At 40.9% G+C, this 19,047-nt stretch overlaps 1 protein-coding gene across 2 annotated transcripts in view; it reads right to left on the reverse strand.

The window, feature by feature from the left end:
* taok2b (TAO kinase 2b) overlaps positions 1–14,550 on the reverse strand; it is a 28,163-nt gene extending 13,613 nt beyond the window's left edge. For both annotated transcript variants that reach the window (XM_075457455.1, XM_075457454.1), the window contains exons 1-13: positions 14,016–14,550; positions 11,526–11,666; positions 9,685–9,756; positions 9,478–9,579; positions 6,984–7,029; positions 6,803–6,899; positions 6,447–6,560; positions 4,409–4,500; positions 4,188–4,281; positions 3,934–4,015; positions 3,015–3,182; positions 1,432–1,638; positions 302–606 (exon numbers count right to left, since the gene is read on the reverse strand). In XM_075457455.1, the coding sequence (XP_075313570.1) occupies positions 302–606; positions 1,432–1,638; positions 3,015–3,182; positions 3,934–4,015; positions 4,188–4,281; positions 4,409–4,500; positions 6,447–6,560; positions 6,803–6,899; positions 6,984–7,029; positions 9,478–9,579; positions 9,685–9,756; positions 11,526–11,657 (1,511 nt within the window). In that variant the 5' untranslated portion in view covers positions 11,658–11,666; positions 14,016–14,550. The remainder of the gene's footprint in view (positions 1–301; positions 607–1,431; positions 1,639–3,014; positions 3,183–3,933; positions 4,016–4,187; positions 4,282–4,408; positions 4,501–6,446; positions 6,561–6,802; positions 6,900–6,983; positions 7,030–9,477; positions 9,580–9,684; positions 9,757–11,525; positions 11,667–14,015) is intronic.
* Positions 14,551–19,047: the final 4,497 nt, after the last annotated feature.

Here is a 19,047-nt window from a genome sequence, read left to right on the forward strand (position 1 = left end):
TTTTCAATTAATCATTAGAAGTGTCACTTTTATTTCAAGATTTCATAAAGTGGGTCCTTAAAGTCCCTGTCAAAGCACAAGCACACCGAGTTCTCTACAAATAAACTTGTTTTCTCTGTATTTTAAAGCAAAACACGGCCCGTACAACAGCACCAATTCACAACCTTTGTTATCTATACTCTTTATTCATTTATCAATACTGCCACTTTATAGAATAAGGCTGTAACTTTGTCACTAAAGTCATTCCCTCGGCACGTCAACGTGTGAAGAATGAAAACTAAACCTTGACCCGTGACCTTACCCAGACATTTGCTCTCTAAGGGCCGAGCCCTGCTCATGTTCTTGGATCTGACGGGTGACCAGTGAAGCGGTCCTGATGGTGGCAAAGTGGTCTCGGCCTCGTCGACGTCTACCACCTCCCCCACCTCCTCCTCCTCCTCCTCCTCCTCCTCCTCCACCTGCTCCTACACCACCTCCTCCTACACCACCTCCTCCTCCTCCTCCTCCTACACCGCCTCCTCCTCCTACACCGCCTCCTCCGCATAAAGCCTCTCGTTGTGAGTCAACTTCTGGCTGATAGGGATCATCGTAAATGTTGTCATGGCTCTGCAGAGTGGAGGGGGAAAAAAAAGAAAAAAAAAGGAGACATTTAAAAAAAATTATTATTTTTTTTTTTTTTAAATAGTTGATGGCATATAAATGTGATTATCAAGTGTTTAACCAACTCAGAGCAAATATATATCTGTGCAGTCATTGCACAAACCCTGAAGCTTGTTCAGGGCTTAGATTTCAGTGCAGAATTGCAACTAACGTATGTAATTTCACCGATGGGAAATTAATGTATTTAACCGAGATAAGACACTTCAGATTTAAATTCAATGTTTGAAGAGTGTCTTGGCCAATACAAAACTCCCTCACACATTTACAGCAAAATCACTTAGTGATGTTCGACCAGCATTCACAGATTTTTTTAAGGTTTTTTTGTTTTAGACCTGCATACAATTTAACAATTTGTAGGTGGCAACACTGACAATTCTTCTGTGCGCCTTCACTCTGAACTGTTTTTACTTCTTCTCTCCTGTAGGTGGTGCAATTCAACACCCCTGCTGTTTATCCTCAGATGATCTACAGCAAGATGCTTTAACTACTACATTCAAAAACTAGTAAAGAACAAATGGATGCAATACAAAAGTGCATTAAAAATATGGGACTGAAACACAAAAAGAAAGCTTAACTTCCAATATACTTACAGACTGCTTTGATCCTGAAATTAAATTCATCTTTTATATCATTAATGTAACACTAATCCTACAAAAGAAAACTACTTTCTCTTGTAAGATAAAAACTAAGCTCTTTCGTAAACTGATGGAGATAATCTGAAAGACGTTTTAGAAGGGATTGGCCTGTTTAACAGCTCCACCCAGGACTGACCAGGGGCTTGTGCAGGACGGAGCTGTTGGAGGTGACGGTGTGCTCTCCTTCTTGCATCATGGCCATCTCCCCACTGTCGTCAGAGCCGTCCGCCAGGCTGTTGACTGAGCTGCTCTGGGAGCTGGCGCTGATTGACATGGATGGCAGAGAGTGGGAGCTCTCCATGCTGTTGACTGTGCCGGTTCGTAACATGTACTGCTCTACATCCTGGTGACAAACGGAGGAAGAGAAGATTTTAGTCCAAGAAGTCGAATCTTTCTGGGGGGAAACAAAACACTTTTAGGGAGGTGACTGGGAGTATTTTGCCGAACGTGATGATAGTAGTTCATTGGCCAGTTTACAGCACAGAAACATGCTTGTCCTAAAAACAGTTGTTAGCAGTCATACAGCCTGATGCTCAAATGACAAATTATTCCCTTTTGTTGAACAACCAAATGTAACTTGATAAAATAATTCTCATGTATAGAACTGAGGAGATCCAATGTAAGCAAAAAAGTGCAAAACAGAGAAAGGGAGTATGACTTCAATCTGACTAGTCTTATCTAATTTGAGGCAGTTCTAACTGTTGTGTTATAAACATCAGCCAAATGCAAATGATGAACTGAAGGCTTAAAAGTGAACAAAAATCAACAGCAGAAATATTATAGTGCTTGCTGGTGGGGATGTTTTATCAAATCACCTAAAGGGATAGTTCGCCTCTTTTGACATGAAGCTGTATGACATCCCATATTAGCAATATCATTTATTAAACAAATGTGTCATGCATACATGCATACACACGAAATTTGTCTTCCGCTTTTAACCCATCCAGGTTGGCACCTTTTGACACACACATGCACATGCACAGGGTCACACACTCAGAGACAGATGCCAACCTGGAGCTGTGGGCAGCCATTCAGCACCCGGGGAGCATGCGGGTACAGTGCCTTGCTCAAAGGCACCTCAGCCATGACAAGGAGGTGGACTGACATCCCTCCAGCTATCAGTTCCACCAATCTTTTTTTTGAGTGGCGAGAGTGGGAATCGAACCACCAACCTTCCGGTTATTGGACGACCGACTCTAACCACTGAGCCACGGACCTCACATCGCTTGGCGCTATTTTTGCCTCTCTTGATATCAATGCGTTCAGCCAGCTAGCGATAGCCGCACCTGTTACGGTGTTTACTGCTCGGAAGCAGGGGAGTGCTCGGTCTGCACAGTCTACATAGCCCGTAGTGATACAAAGGTAGAGAGAAATAGCGCCAAGCTATTTTTCTGGATGGACGATTTTGTGATGCAAATATATTACCCTTTTGAACGCATATTGTTTTGAGAACCAAGACGCTTTATTTATCTAAGCCCCAGCCAACTAGCCGGACTACCTTCGTCAACGCCAAAACTCGTCTGGAACTCGGCTTTCAGAACGCAGCGGGGGGTAAGTCAATGTTCATAAATGATATTGCTAATATGGGATGTCATACAGCTTCATGTCAAAAGAGGCGAACTATCCCTTTAATGTGTTACTACCTTTATCACCTGTGTGCATTTTTCTGTTTCCCATCAGCTCTTTTGGTCTTCTATCCCTTCTCTGCCTCATTCTTACCTCTTCCTCATCACCTCCCTCTGGTGCCGGACCGTTGTGTGCCTCGTGAAAAAGGATTTTCTTCATCTTCCGGTACTGAAGGTTGTCTAGCTCCCGGACAGCATCCTTGGTGCGTGCTATCAGGTCCATCACAACTGTAATGGGGCGCTCTCTGCATAGGAAATGGTGCTGGGTGGAAGATGGGTTCAGACAAAGAGTGAATCAGACAGTGATGAACAACTGAGGGTCAGGGCTTTTAAAGCAACCATTTTGCTCTTGATGCCTTTGCTTTTATGAAGCAACTGATTACACCCATTTAAATTATTATAATGCCATTTAAATGCCAGCTGGTCAGTACAGCAGCTAAAATGCATGTCAAGTTAGAAAGTGTGTACGAATGTCTGTCAGTGTTGGAAAAAAATTAGACAGCAAATCTATTCTTGCATTCTTGACATAAAAAGCTCAATGATTGTGAATATTTGCCTCCACACTGGCCTTTCAATCACGTCTCTCTTTCATCAAAGCTGGAAAATCTGCTTTGAACTTTAATTTCAAAGCCGATTAACAAATGATTATTTTTCCCCAGAACATCAGCAAGGTGACTCGGTAATTAAATCAATGCGTGCTGGAGCAAGATAATACAAAGAGACTCCTCATGGTCTATATTAAACACTCGAGAGAGGTTTAGTAAAATATTTAATACCATGTGAAATGATTCATAACTGTGGATGATACATGCAACCATCTTAAAAGCAATCTCTGATCCCTGCTCACCATGTGCATCATTTCCTCAGGACAAAATACTAATTACTGACATTGAATGATTTGACAATGAATTGTCATATGAATATAAGCTACTCTCTCTATAGTTTTCAACTATAACAATCTCAAGGCTCAGCCTGTGTTAAAACACAAAATCCAACATTTTAACTTTGTGTACCTTGAGCAACACATCAGAGGTAGGTCTGTCCTGGGCAATCTTTTGTAAACAGGAGTCCACAAAATTTCTGAAGTAATCCGACCTGAAAAATATAAAAATCTCTTTATCAGAAGGCACATATGATGATAATAATTCACGATTTAATGATACGTGACAGCAGCTTGTAAAGTTTATCCATGAAAAAAACAAACAAACAAACAAAAAAAAACACATGCTGCTACCCCATAGTCTTAGAAAGTTTCATCGTCTCTCACCAATGATTAGACTGCAACACAGGGCTCTCATTCTGGGCGATGTGGTATAAGGCACTCATAGCATTCATGTTGAACAGAGGAGGCTTCCTCTCCGCTAAAGAGTGACAAAACACAACACAGTATGACAAAGAGAGCGAGGCAGAGGAGAGGAAATGTTTTGAGGCTTTCAGCTTTGTGAAGACCAAAGAATCCCTGCGGGCCACTTTATGGCCATTTCTTACCCAGCTCTATGCAGGTAATGCCAAGTGACCACACATCCACCTTTCCGTCATACTGCCCCTCATCCATGGCGAGGATCACCTCAGGGGCCATCCTGCATGGAGGAAACCAATTCAACAACAACAACAACAATTCAGCCACTTCCAGCACTTTACTTTGATTCTGGCCCAACAGAGAACAGCACTTCAGGGCACACTCATTCTGCACTGCAGTAATGGATGTTACGGCGGTTGGGCGACTCAGGCAGTGCTATGAGGGTTAGCTGGTTGGCAGGAACACACGGCAGCTGGTTAAAGCTGTGCAAGTGGGAAGTTTTATAAACGAATGAATTTGATTTCAACTTTCAGGCTGCCCCACCCGGACGGAACCGTTTCACTTGGTGTGGCGATACGTGGAGCACAGGCAAACAGGAACCCAGATGAAGTAAAGTAAGTGCAGTATCAAAAAGCCACATTTTTATGATATGCACCAGTTTACGAGGGTCCAACTGGGGACCTCTGGGGCCGATCAACTACACCTCAATCAGTTTCCGTGTAAAGAATAAAAGTAAATAAGATGAGGATGTATATACATATACAGCCTCGGCGTAGCTTCCTCAAAAAGCGTTATGAAAGCGACTTAGTCACACACATAAATAAAACAAGGAAATTGTCATTTAAAGTAGCTGTACAAAGTAGGGCTGTCGCGATAACCGCAAAATGCAATCACCGCGGTGCTGAGAGGACCTCCGCGGTGCGTGTCCAGGCCACCGCCACCACCGCTCACCGCACGCCCACCGCACGCCCCCTTGCACGCGCAGAACAACTCGAGAAACTAAAAGAGTTTTTAAAACTGCACAGTAGATACAAAGCGACTGAAAGAACTGATACTTTTTTTTAAGCCAGCACAGTAATAATGATACATTGTATATTCCCCGCAAGGCAGGAGAAACACATTAACACAGCTTGGTGCCGCGTTTCTGTCGTCATCTTTGCATATAGGCACCGCACACGCACACACGTCTGCATGCTACTCGTTGTGGTCTCATTCTCCCTCAGCAGCTGATATTACAAGAATATGCCTACTCAGTGTCGTAGCAATAGAAGTTATAATAAAATGCAGTGGCCTACCTTTATCTCGGCTTTACTCCTCTGCTTAGTCCGAACACTTTATGGCTTTGAATCTTCCCTTATTATCCATGTTTAACGTTGTAAATGCGACCGTCTAATATCAACAATAAACTAGCTTCCACAGAACCACAGCTTGGTTTGCACATTTGCTGTTGGTCTGTAGGCCTATTTAAAAAAAAAACATTTAAAAAATGTGCCGTGCCAGAAATAAGCTCTAACAACTTTGCGGAAACAGTTAAAGTTCAGCTTGGGTTGGTTGGTCGGCGGGCAGTCTGTATCCCGGACACGTGAGCTCAACTGCTGCGCTGATCTGCTTCGTTTTTCTCCGTCATTACTAAACGAAACGTGCGCAGGTCTGCAACAATGTTGATATTTGCCATGTGGCACTGGCAACAATGCAGAACTGGGGTATGCGCTGCTTGATCTCTGCTGTTGGTCTGTGAGCGAGGAAATGACAGGCAAAGCAAAGTGAAATGTCAGAATCGCTGGGAAAAAAAGACGGATTATGTGCTCGATTTTCATCTAACATTGCATGTCGTGGAAAGTAGCCTAATGAACAAAAATGCGATATCACCGCATACCGCGCTGTTGAGCGGCTATGAGTCACCGCGGTGGGAATTCCCTCACCGCGACAGCCCTAGTACAAAGGCCCGTTTGTTGCATTGCAGATTTATGGTTACTGCTATACAAAGTGCACCTGCACTTGTAATTACAGTTGACGGTCTACACTGTTCGTGTTTGCTCAAGATTAAGAGTATGCAGAATTTTTTCGAAAAAGCAGGAACCCAACTCTGTTTACCCATGAAGAGTGGTAAATGCAAAATCCTAATTTAAAGTAATTCTTTTGAATCCACGAGAAATAACTTCCTTTAACCCATGACTTAATGACACACTGTAATGAGCAAAAGAAACAAAAAAAAGAAACGTTTACCAGTAAGGTGTTCCCACGAAGGAGTTCGCCGGAGCAACGATGGAGGCAGAGCCAAAGTCTCCCAGTTTGACCTGTCCTGGCTCTGTTAGCAAGATGTTTCCTGCTTTCACGTCCCTGAGAGATAAAAAACAAAACAAAAAAAACAATCAGATAGGAATAAAAATGGCAGGTCAGGGAAAATGAGGGAACACAGCACAGAGAGACACGAGTGATGGAGGCTGCACTAAAATGTGTTACTGCACACTGTGTGCAACATAATACATATGTAGCAGTCTGCGCCTTCTCCTCTGTTTTTGTTTAGTCTCAAGTAAGAAGAGCAGAAAAGATAAGGAGAGAAAAACAAAAAGGAGGGCAACCTGTGAATCATGTTGTGGGAATGAAGATACACCAATCCCTGCAATGCACCGTGGGTTATGGCGGCTATTTCCGATTCCTGGAGGGGTTTCTTGTGGACTGGGTGAAGAGAAACATAAGAGGTTGTTAGTCTGAATGATTGAAATATTTCATTAAATCTGTGTTCTGTTCTCTCCTTCTTACCTTCTAGGAGGTCAGAGGCAGAACCCAAGCAATACTCCATCACCAGCTATGAGAGAAAGAGAGGGGTCAGCACACAGGACAGAGCAGAAAGAGGTTTATGCATTAGGAGCCCTTTTCCCATGTGACATTTATAAAAATGGGAGAGCTTTTGCAGTACAGGCCGTGTGAGGGCTCTGATGTGCTCCCCAACACGGAGGTCTGAATTCTAATGTTTAAAACAATTTTTACACCAGAAGTGTCACGTTTAAACTGTCTTTATGAAACACAGGTACATGGGCCAAATTAAGCCACTTAAATCCTTTACTAACAGCCAGGAGCAGCATGTTCTGAGGGCTGTAACGCAGCCACAACATTGGAGGCAAGTTCAGTAACTACCACCACTTTTCAGGGTTAAATGCTTCCCTCTTTGCCCACGAGTTGTTGCTTTCAGTTTCTGAGCGTCCACGTGAAAACTTATGGTCGGTAAATGTGTACTTCTTTAAAGAAAAAGGAAGCTTTGGCCACACCAACAGCAGAGTGCAGCATCCTTGGTGAAAATTAGAAGTTTACCGGGGTGTTATGTTCCCATCGGTGCCAGTTGGAGCTGATTAATACTTTTGACGACTGCAGCGTTATTTGACACACGAGTGAATGCTTAAACACCGTTAGCTGTTTATGTTTATTTTTGACCAGCAGGAAAGAGGCTCAAGAGCAACAGACTGCACAGAACTCAGCTGCCAGACTTTTCAGCACATTACTCTGGCTCCCAGTATGTTTTAGAACTTATTTTAAGAGCTTACAATTCACTTTGAAGGCTCTTTGTGGCCTCTCATCTTCTTATTATCTGATATTTAATACCATATAAGCCTTTATATTGACTGAGACCCTTGAGGATCGGACTTTTGTTCCAGAGTCATTTATGGTATTTTTCTATCTGCTGCTGTGTGAGGCACATATGTTTATAAATAAAACTCATTTTCAAGAGGCCCCGCATATTGATATTACATCAACGATTCCACCAAACTTAGAATTACTTCCAATATGTACAATAAATACGAGATGCAAAACGACACACTGACTAGTTATTTGAGTTATTTTTCACTACATTAACTTTCTCCGGGAGCCAAGGTCTTCAAGATGATCTCTGGAGCTAAAAACTCATTTTGCCCAGAAGGAACTCGAGGCTAAATCAAATACCAATTCCACATCGTTTTGTTTCACAGGAGCAGAGCTGACAGACGCAGATTAGTCGGACTCAGACAGACTCTGTGGCAAGTGCATTTGCAAACGAAATGAGGAAGTTGTCAACTCGACTAGTATCAATATTAGGACGAGCAGTTGACATTTCATGTTTTTGTGTTTGCATTATAGATGAAGCCAGGCTTTGCTATCGCCCACCCGTCTGTGAGAGTGAGTGTTAAGGGGAAGACTGAGGGGGAAAAAGAAAAGGAAGTAAACCAACTTGATTTGATGTTTTCATGGCACCGAGAGTTCAAAAGAAGAAATGTATTTACAGATCCCAATTTCCACTGATGTAACGGCACCTGAAGCTGTTGGCATCATGTCTGAGCGAGCATCCTCATACTTTTCTGAGAAGTTATGAATGAAGGACCTCGTATCAACTTTGTTCATTTAAGACCCACCTCATGTCGAACATGATGCAAATGGTTGCTTTTCTTTTTTTCTTTGCAATTCATAATCTTTTTTCAAAGCAGCCTTACATATTCTCTCATTAAGTAACAACACTGTCCAACCGTTCCTTCTTCATAGTTTACCATCTCCCCTGCCAGCTCTGAGGGGCATCAGCGACAGGTCAATCTGATCCCGTGTACATCACAAATGACACCCACGTGCAACAAAGGTGCATCAATCCCAGCTTGAAAGGCAGATGTGGAACAGGTCTTCTGTCCGTGCGTAAAACCAAATAAAGCAGTGATGGACCACGGTGATAAAATGATCTCCATCTGACTGACAAAATCATGACAAACTGATGACGCCATTAAAGCCATTTTCCCAAGCCAACGTGTGCTGACAAGAAATGCAGCTTTGTACCCTTTTCCGCTGACATGCACGCTGATTTCCACCCGCCCGACAGTATAGTTGACATGTTCAAATATGTTGTAATGATATTCACACAAAAACATTCATCAAGGAGCTTCATTCATCACACAAATGCTGTTGATAAAACATTGTAATTTACACAGCACACCTTTTGGCATCATGTCCTGCATCCACTCTGAGCTCTATTCAGATGCCACAACAACTACTATCTGGACAAAATTGTACAGTCTCTAAAAAACAAAAAAACAAACAAACAAAAAAATCTCTTGTGGTCATGCTTGAACTGTTTTGAAGGGGCTGCTACAATTGATCCCGCCATGCTTCTAAGCAAGAAGTTTTGTGCCCTGGGACGCATGTAACAGCATGAACTACATGTCTTTACATACAAAACGATGCAATTTATGCGTACTGCAGAATGAAATTAAGACTGACAGAAAAACACACACACACTCACCCATGCTGTGTGCTCTCTCAGGTAGCAGCCATGATACTCGACAGTGTTGGGGTGGCGCAGTTTCTGGAGAAACTTCACTTCCTTGATGATATCCTGCCATTTCTGGAACAGAACAAACCAACAGCCAATGATGAGCAAACCAACTTAGCATGTAGCCTGCTCTCATATCCAAGTCATATCATGAATTACAGAGTTCTCAGATCCTACCTCATTGGACTGTTTGCCACTATAGGACATCTTCTTGATCGCCACCACCTCATTTGTGCGGATGTCATGGGCCTAGTGTGGAGGAGTAAGGGACAGAAGACAAAACAGAAGCGATGAGTGTTTGTTATAGACTTGGTTTTCTATAAGTAGCAGACAAGCTCGTATCTTTTCAATCGTTTGACTTTGAGTTTGGCATCAGTTCCAAACTGCTGGTTGGCAGCACAAGTGAAACATTTATTTTTTTCACCCCCAGAAAGCATTAGACATACACGATGATTCATCATCCATTTTTACATTGGACACAACAAAGCAATCACTATGACATAAAAAGAATTTCTGCCGAGCTTCCTCTCCTCCTCGTTTCTGCACTCTCCGGTCCATCTCTTCATCCTTGACTCGCTCTTTTTCACCCTTCACTAAACAGGGCTTTTCATCCACCACCGGCAACTTGTTCTTTGTCCCTGACTCACACCGGATTTTTACCCCCCCCCCCCCCCCCCTTCTCTCCTGTCGTCTCTCACATTCAGCTAATTTGTGTCCACCTTGTGCTCTTGCAATAACTACCACCATCGTTACCTTCATTAATTTTCAGACAAACACCATTTCTGACCCGCAGTTTCAGCATTACCAGTGGATGAAAACTACTCTTCTGTACTGTATTCATCACTCCTTAACATCAACCACTCTGTCCTCTGCAAGCTATATTACAGTGAGTACATTTGTATGATGAGACCTAAATTTAAATGATGTGAAAAACAGCCTTGCCATTCTGTCACTTCCTCCCCCTCGCACTCTCTGCAGATACTGTAGCTTTGTGGCTCATTCAATGAAAATGTTACTCGTAGCCTCCTGCCATCAGTGCTACCAATAGTTACTATTATGATTTTCTTGTCTATAAAATAGAAGAAATATTGACAAACTTCTTTCTAACAGTAAAACAATCAGGGGATTTTTGTCTTACAAGATAAAAAGTTTTTCACAAACCATCTCCACACCTCAAAGTGCACGACACAAACAAATCCAACGCAGCCAAATTTCTACATTTCAAGCATGTAAATCTCAAGTAGGCCGAGGAGAGTGACAGTAAACTGCGTAAATACATGTGACAGAACACTTCGAACTGCGACACCGAGAACAAATGAGTCAAGTTTTATCATTATCGTGTTATTTCCATAACAAAAAACACTTCCTTCTGTCCGATGATTGAAGTTTCCCTCCTGACTCATTTTAAAGTTTGTAAAAATAAATCTCAAACTCTTAAATGGGCTTTTTCCTGTTTAACCTATTAAGACCTCATGTAACATACAAAAATGTTAGTTCCAAGTCAGGAAGGGGTCTCAGATTTTAATTGTTTAGGCCTCAGCCCAACACTCATGAGTGCAGCACAGTAGGGGAAGGTAGCATCTTATAGTTTTTTATCTTGTTTATTGGATTATAAATCTTCCCTGTGCAAATGCAAAAACTCCCTCTCTATACCGATTAATCTGCTCTGCGCTGAAGGGTCTTTTGCGATGATTTGAAAAATTAGATCATTTTACAAACCTAGCAAGCACTTTTAAGGTACAGTTTAATCTCAGATAAAATATGTTCCATGTTCCCTATTCGGGAAACAAGAGATAACATTTCTCTAATGACAACCTTTACACTCATAGTTAAGGACAGACATTCAAAGAGACAAAAACAGAAAATGAAAGCAGTGTACTTTAACACTTTGTCACCTATAAATTAAACAGAACAAATTCCAGCTTTTAAAAGATTTATTTGTCCACATCATTGCAAACTGTGGCCAATGCTGCACCCGCATCCCGTCCCAGACCCAAACACCTATAAAAGCAACTTACGAAGTAGACTGCTCCGAAGCTCCCATGACCGATCTCCCTGAGGTCCGTGAAGAGCTTCTCGGGATCCTCCCTGTAGAACAGCTCAGCCACCTCCGGGTCCTTCAGGTTCCCGGCCCGCACACTCGACGGCATGGCCAGCGCCTGGGGAGAACGGAGAAGACATGCTGGGTGAGCGTCTGTTATTTGGAAGGATTACAAACGTTTGTGCGAGAAACACGAGTTGCAAGGAAATATGGACCAGTCTGTCACGTATAATTGACCCTATTGGACCTCTGGACAAATTTATATGCAATTTATTCATATGCAATTCTTCTAAAATACCCCGGAGAAGTAAAACAGCAGCCAAACACAAAAAGGGTTTCATATCCAAATCAAGTCAGATCAAACTAGAGAGGAATATCTGCAGGAGTATACAGTGTCCCAGTATCTGTATAGCAATTATAGCAAGCACCTCAGATATTAGTTAAACATATTCTTTTAAAATTAACACTAAATCACCCGATTACCAACAAACTAACCTGCAGCTTCTTACAGAGTTTGGCGTTCCACGTCAATGGAGCAAATCCCTTCAGTTCATGTGTACAAGTACAATGATTTCACCAGATACAGCAAGTTATATTTCTAGCCTCAGAGGATCGAATTGCAAATAAGAAAGAAAATATATAACCGCTTTATGGACTGAATTATGATTTTCATGATTCAGAATGTTAAGATAGCAGATGCAGCATATTTTTCACACAAGCATTTGTTGTAGTTTTATTTCTTTCATCATCCATCTCCAACTCGTTTCAGTACGATTAGATAAATCCACACAAATGCTTTGGATTTTTTTTAGTCCATCCTAAAACGAAAACGCCTCTCACAAATGATTTTGACGGATCACTCACTGATCTTTAACCCGTCTGCATACTTAGTAACGCGATCATCGCCACGACACGGCATTAGCATGCCAAGGCCGAATGACCAGTTAAGACTGAATGGTTTGTTTTTAAAAGTAGAAGCAGAAATATGCTGAGATAACGACTTAATATTGTTCTAATCTACCTAACAAACTACATCAAATGTGAGAATTTGATGTAGTTTGACCACACTGGACTTCTCAGGTTTGAGATCTGAAGAGTCTCAACAATCATATTCAGACCTGATTTAACATTCTCATACGCTTTAAACCCAATGTGACACAAGTGCATATTAATATATATACACACAAGCACGCGGGAAAAGTAAAATATTACAATAAAGGCAGAAGGTTTGACCTCTAAAGTTTATTTAAGAAGAGCTTTAGAGTAAGGCTCTCCATCTGAATGACTTGCAACACAAGAACAACATGCCCACAATGAGCTGCAGACATCAGAACACTGTACAGCAGACCATAACACCTCCAACCATGAAGTTTCCCACAATTTCCCTACTGTGTGGAACAGTCTGACCACAAGATTTAACTGCATTTCTGAAGCATAGAAACCTACAACCACAACATCATTTGATAGTCCTCCGAAAAGCAAATCAAAGGTTTTTTGAGCGGTTATGGTAACACAGCCAAAGTAGCGGTGTTCATTACATCAGCGCTGAAAGAAATGTTTAAAAATTGTGGCTCTTAGACACTCAGATAAGGCTCAGACTGTTAACTGATATGATAATTTTTTGCCATCATGCTTTATTGGGTCAGGTGCTTCACAACACCCCATACCATGAGATAATATTAGGGTCTGTCAGCTTTTTAAAATCCTGCAAAGATGTCAGATATCGCTATTCAAAGCTTGATGAAACAGCCCGGAGCGTAATAACTCATGGGTCATTAAGATTCTGTCAAAGAGTTGATGTGAATGACAACTTCGGCTAAGAAACCCAGTACACCCAAATTCTTTGAAATGAACACGAATCTGTTGTTCCCGTGTAGCCATTTTGCTTCTTCAAAGAGGAAAAGCTTGGTTCCTTTAAAAAAGAAAAAAAAAAAAAAAAAGAGAGAGCGAGAAGCTTTTAAGAATTTTCACAACCAAGGCAAAGGGAAGCTCTTGATCTATTTTTTAAGAGCCCAACCACATCACACTGGTGACAACACAGGAAGAGACAAGTCATCCAATTTCATGTCTTAAACCAACATTACATTTATAAAATCGGGGCACAGTGGGCATGAAATGGGAAACAAAATGCATGTTGTCCTTGGGTGGTCAAAGAGACGCATTCATCCGAATTTGGTTATGACCATCATAAGTGTGCATCTCATCTGAGCAATCTAGATGGCTTCTTTATACTTGGCTGAGCAATTAGGTAAATCCATACTCCTCCTTAGCAAATGACATGTACACAACAGTTCATCGACAACAACTCTGGGCCGAGTTTTAAGGGCCAAAACCAAGCTTTCATGTCACTGTCATTGTCTCTGAGGTTGAATATTGATTAGGTTGTATACACTGCCTGGATGCTTCCCTGCAGGCAGAGCTAAAAATGTGCATTCAACTGCTTTGAATGATTTATAACGTGTCTTACCGTGGCTTTTGGGATCCACTGTAGCTAGCTCTGGAGCTAGCTGACTGGCTTGGCTGGAAAAGATTGGTTTCACTCCCCTTTCCCTCGGCTCTGGTGTCTACTCAACACGAAAAAAACACATTCTGTCGCCCGATGCTTTTACTTAAACTCCTCTCCATCCTGATGCCCCCAGTCAATTGGACAGCTATCACGTCGTTGCGACTTGACATGAGTGAAGTGCCAGTCTGTCAGACTGACAGATAGCTGACTGACGCCTGCCAGCTAACCTAGCCAGCTAGCTAGAAGCAGAGCTGTCTGCCAGAGAAAAGCAGAGGCTAGCTCTGGCCGCTGTTAACAACACTGCCAACTAAATAACGTAACGGCAGCAGCTGCCTGAGACGTTTTTAACGGGAAAGCAGATTCATTAAAATCCACCCCTCCGCTCCGCAATGTCATTTCGTCACTGTGTCAGTGAGTTTCATCTCCAGTTCGTGTTATCCCCATTTTCCTCGACTCTCACCCGTTTTTGTTCAGGACTTCATGATGGCGGAGCGGGGCGGGAGCCGAGAGGAAAACGGAAGAGCTCTTCTTCGACGCTTCAAAAGGAGGCGCGTGTCCAATAACACTGTCCCCGTGTGGCAAACGAGATTCGCCACAACATTACACAATAAAAGAACCATAGCTGCCACTGTAAAACGGGAAGATGTCACATTTTATGATGATATCATGAGTCAGGTGTCTCTGGACATATCACAGATACGTAACTTACATCCCAGAGAGAGACAAAAACTGAACTCAACGGGATGCAATAGAGGCACAAATCAAGACATTAATGACCAAAAGTAGACTCAAAAGAGATCCTAATCAGCACAAAAGAGCAGCAGAACTATAGACTAGAGACATGAAATGAATAACCATGCAGAAACAGAGACCTAACTTACATTTTACACAATCATAATTAAATGCAAAGTCATGGAGATACACATATACCAAAATTAAAGTGTTATATATATTTTTATATTTCCATTTATGAATGCAAATTTGCATTCTGTGTTTAATGTGTACCAACATTGTAAAAATGTATGGAGATTCTCAATTTTCAACATTTCCAAATGCCCTGTAAGAGACGATCTAAAAACAAACAGTCCATCACATGCCAATCCAAGACCATCACGTATGACAATAAAACATGGATTGTGATAAAACATTGATGAGATGTTTTTTTTTTTTGCAAAGTGAGTACTATGACTTGTTTCCTTTTCTTATTTCAAATACATTTAGAATGCATACAGTTGAATAGATTTAGCTGGTTTTACCTTCATACATTAATTCAGTTGGGTTTTGCATGTAGGACTTTCACTTGTAGCAAAGTAAATTTATAATATGACAGTACTTCAGCAAGACACTTGAATAGTTTTACACTATTAGCTATGTAGTCTTTGTTTTTTTTGCTGTTGTTGTCTTTGCCAATAATAAGAGTTGTGTAAGTAGCTTAACATGATTCACTTGAAATAAAAAGCAGAAGTAGTTTGTCAGTGCACAGAAACTCAACTTCAGAAGTAATGAAATATGCTGAAAAAAGACTTGCTAAAGGAGAATATCTCTCCTGTGACATTAAAAACTGCAGGCTTCACATGGTGGAATTGAATTTAGCGGTGGATAGTGATGGAGTGAGTGAGTACAGGCTTTCAGTTCTGAAGTAGAGGTAGAGTTGATATGAAATATTTTCATTCTATTGAATTCTATAGTTTGTAATATTGTATAATTTCTGATAAGATGATAATACATTGTGATCTGCAGCTCTGCCCAGATGATTAGATGTAGCCAATGGGGCAACTGTCCAATTTTTACTCCATCCATCCATCTATTGACATATTCATTTTCTATACTCGCTTTATCTAATTCAGGGCTGCATAGTAGCTGGAGTCTGTCCCAGCTGCCACTGGGAAAGAGACAGATAAGGCAGATAAGATAAGATAAGATTTTTTGCACATTATCATGAAACCTTTTATTAAATTGAAATGAAATGTGCCGTAACAGCTGTCTTCCTGAGGGGGGCCGGTGGAATTAATGTTGCTCAGAGCAGATAGTAGGAAAAGTTGGCTGTTAATAGTGTGGTTGCTGCTTATACTGATGATTAGTGGTAGAAAAAGGTGGATAAACTCTTACATCATATGTCGTCTGTACTGAAATAAGTCATGTGCGATGATGTTGTACATTTCTTGGAAATAAATCATAGAAGCCCCTCATGAGCGTAATGAACAGAATTCTACAGAATTTATCTTTATGCCTAATCTAACAAATAAACAAGCATGATTACACCTCGATCTGTCACTGAGTATGCTTAAGAATTTGCTGTTTTTCATGCAACGGTCTAAAAACACGTAAAAACAAAAATCTCCGTTAGCCGACATCTATTTCTGACTATTGGCTGAAATGCAAATGCTGCTGATGATCACAGGATGCAGCATCCCAACGATTTAAATTCCCTCCAACAAGAGAAATGGATCTCCTCTGTTTACAGTTGTTTAGGCTGCTGAGGTGTAGCGCAAGACATCTGATGATACCATCAGATGAAGGGATGTGACTGCATGTCTTCTGCTCTTTTATCACAAAAAATGTCACAACGGAAATCCATGGATCCATTTTAAAACTGCCCAATGTTTCAGATGACCGATTATCGTGTCATGCTTGCCCTAATTATGATGCTATAGACTGATGCTGTTGCATAATATATCCAGATGACGTCATCATTTCTTAATTGCCGTTCATGACTATTGGGATTACCTCTGTAACATATTGAGATTATTAAAAAAAAAAAACATATAGTGTGCTAAAGAATTAATAAACTTTTCCTTCTGTCGGGGTGATTTGATGACATGTTATCTCCACTCACATGTAATCCCAGTCATACGTATGATTTATCTGACACGATGTTTGCTTATGTAATCCATGAGGTGTAATCTCTTTGCTTTGCATTTCAGCAGACAGACCTCGTAAACAAAATAAGCCCCTCCACCACCAACCCCCTTTGTACCTTTATTTATCTTCATTTTAAGCTGCTCGCTAAGCTCTGATGCACCAGAATTGACAAACTGCTGTTGAAAAATTTTCTGATAAATACACTAGTAAACACAAGGAATTTTTTTATTTGTTTTTTTTAGAAACTCAACAGGCCTGCTGGGTCAAAATCGTGTCAGTTTTATGGTTCATGTGTTTTTATTTGAGGGAACAGCATCAAACTCATAAAACAATGCCACATGACTTTAACCCCCTCGCCCCTTGTAACTCCAATTATGTTGTCTCCCATTGCCAGAATTAAACCAATACTAAACCTTTTACCACCCAGCCTCCCCTCCCCTCCCCTCCCCTCCTCTCCATGTTCAGTCTCACTGCTCACTGACATTCCTCCAGCCCTTTATTCCACAGACATCCTCTCACAGCTGTGGATTTAGCCTTGCATTACCTCCTCATCAGGCCCACTGCAACAAGGAAAGAAAAAAAGATAATAAACCGTTATAAGTTGTTGTTGTTGTGTGGTGCGGCGGATTAAGCTTCTTATGCAAACAGATTTTGGAAAATTTTACATAACAGAGGAGCACTCAGAAGGAAGAAATTCAGAGCCGATGACATGCACCTTGTCAAGACTCGATGTGTCTCCGTCTCAGCTCAGTTAATTAAGACTCAGCATTAACATCCTTGCTGTAAGGAATGAGAACTGGCCCTGCGGTTTGAAACATTCAGGTAGCTTATGGCATAAAGTTATTCTTGTCACACAAATCTAACAAATACTGTTGAAGATTACCACACAATGCCAGAGTCTGTGACCTTTTAATATACCCAAAATCTGTTTTGCAGTAATGTCTTTGAAAAAAGAAGAAGATCCACCCACGTCTCTGTTGTTTCACTGGGTTACTGTTGTATGTTTTTCATTAGAAAAACCCAAAGCTTCCAGTTTGGACTGTTTAAATAAACAATAACATATGACTAATGCAATTTCCTACTTGTCCAATAATCAACAGATTAAATTCTTGATGCGCAATGTACATTCAGCGTGTGCCATAAAGATTTCTGACGGGTCTCCTGATCCATTTTAGATGTGTCACTTGATCCCAAGACAGAAATAAAATCTGATACTTAGTTGTCTATTTGTCTCTGTGTTGCATATGCAAAGTATCTCTAGAAAATGTTACACTAACTAACATGCCTCCATTCAAGCCTCACTGTGAACTTGTAGATGTAATAAAATTCTTCATATGGAAATTAAATTGATACAATGAAAATGATGGACAACCAAAGATTTAATCAAGTTTGTTAATAAAACACATTTAAAACAACACAAGTTGACCAAAGTGCTGCACAAAGTAAAAGAGTATGACATTAACAGTAATATTTAACAGTCACATCTCACATTCAAATAAAACAATGCAAACAATAAATATAATGTTGAAAATAGTAAAATATAATAAAATATATCAAAACTGCAGGGATGGTGAAATCTCAGGAGGAATAGAAAGCAAAAAAGAAGATAAAAATTAGGTCTTTAAAAGTGATTTGAAGTGTTGGAGAGTGAGGACAGCTCTAATGTGGGGTGAGAAACTGTTTCAGTGATTGGAAGCAGCCACTACAATGGATTGATTGCCTCTATTCTTATGCCTAGTTTTAGTATTATCAAGATGACATGTTAAAAAAGCACGTACCACCTTCTTTGAATCTTTATATCTTTACTTTGACTACGAGTCTCCAGTGAAAGAAGCTAGATCTAACAAGTGAGAACATCTGTTTGTAAGTTTGAAAACACTTTCAAGATAAATTCCTTTTCACAGAGGGATGAACAAATGGTCTGGAAGCGAGAGTGTCCACACCGATTCATGTGGATGTGCAAATATTTTTTTCTCAGTCTTATTTTCATTCAAGACCTAATATTTCCGGGGAACCTTTAGTATTTAGACTCAGGGGCAAATAGACTGGATATCATAGACAACAGATGAAAAGAGACCAGACTTAATCTAACATTTGTTAGATAAGCAGTCGTAATATGATCAGAAAGTCC

Source organism: Odontesthes bonariensis, chromosome 23, assembly GCF_027942865.1.
Source record: "Odontesthes bonariensis isolate fOdoBon6 chromosome 23, fOdoBon6.hap1, whole genome shotgun sequence".
Classification (NCBI taxonomy): Eukaryota; Metazoa; Chordata; class Actinopteri; order Atheriniformes; family Atherinopsidae; genus Odontesthes; species Odontesthes bonariensis.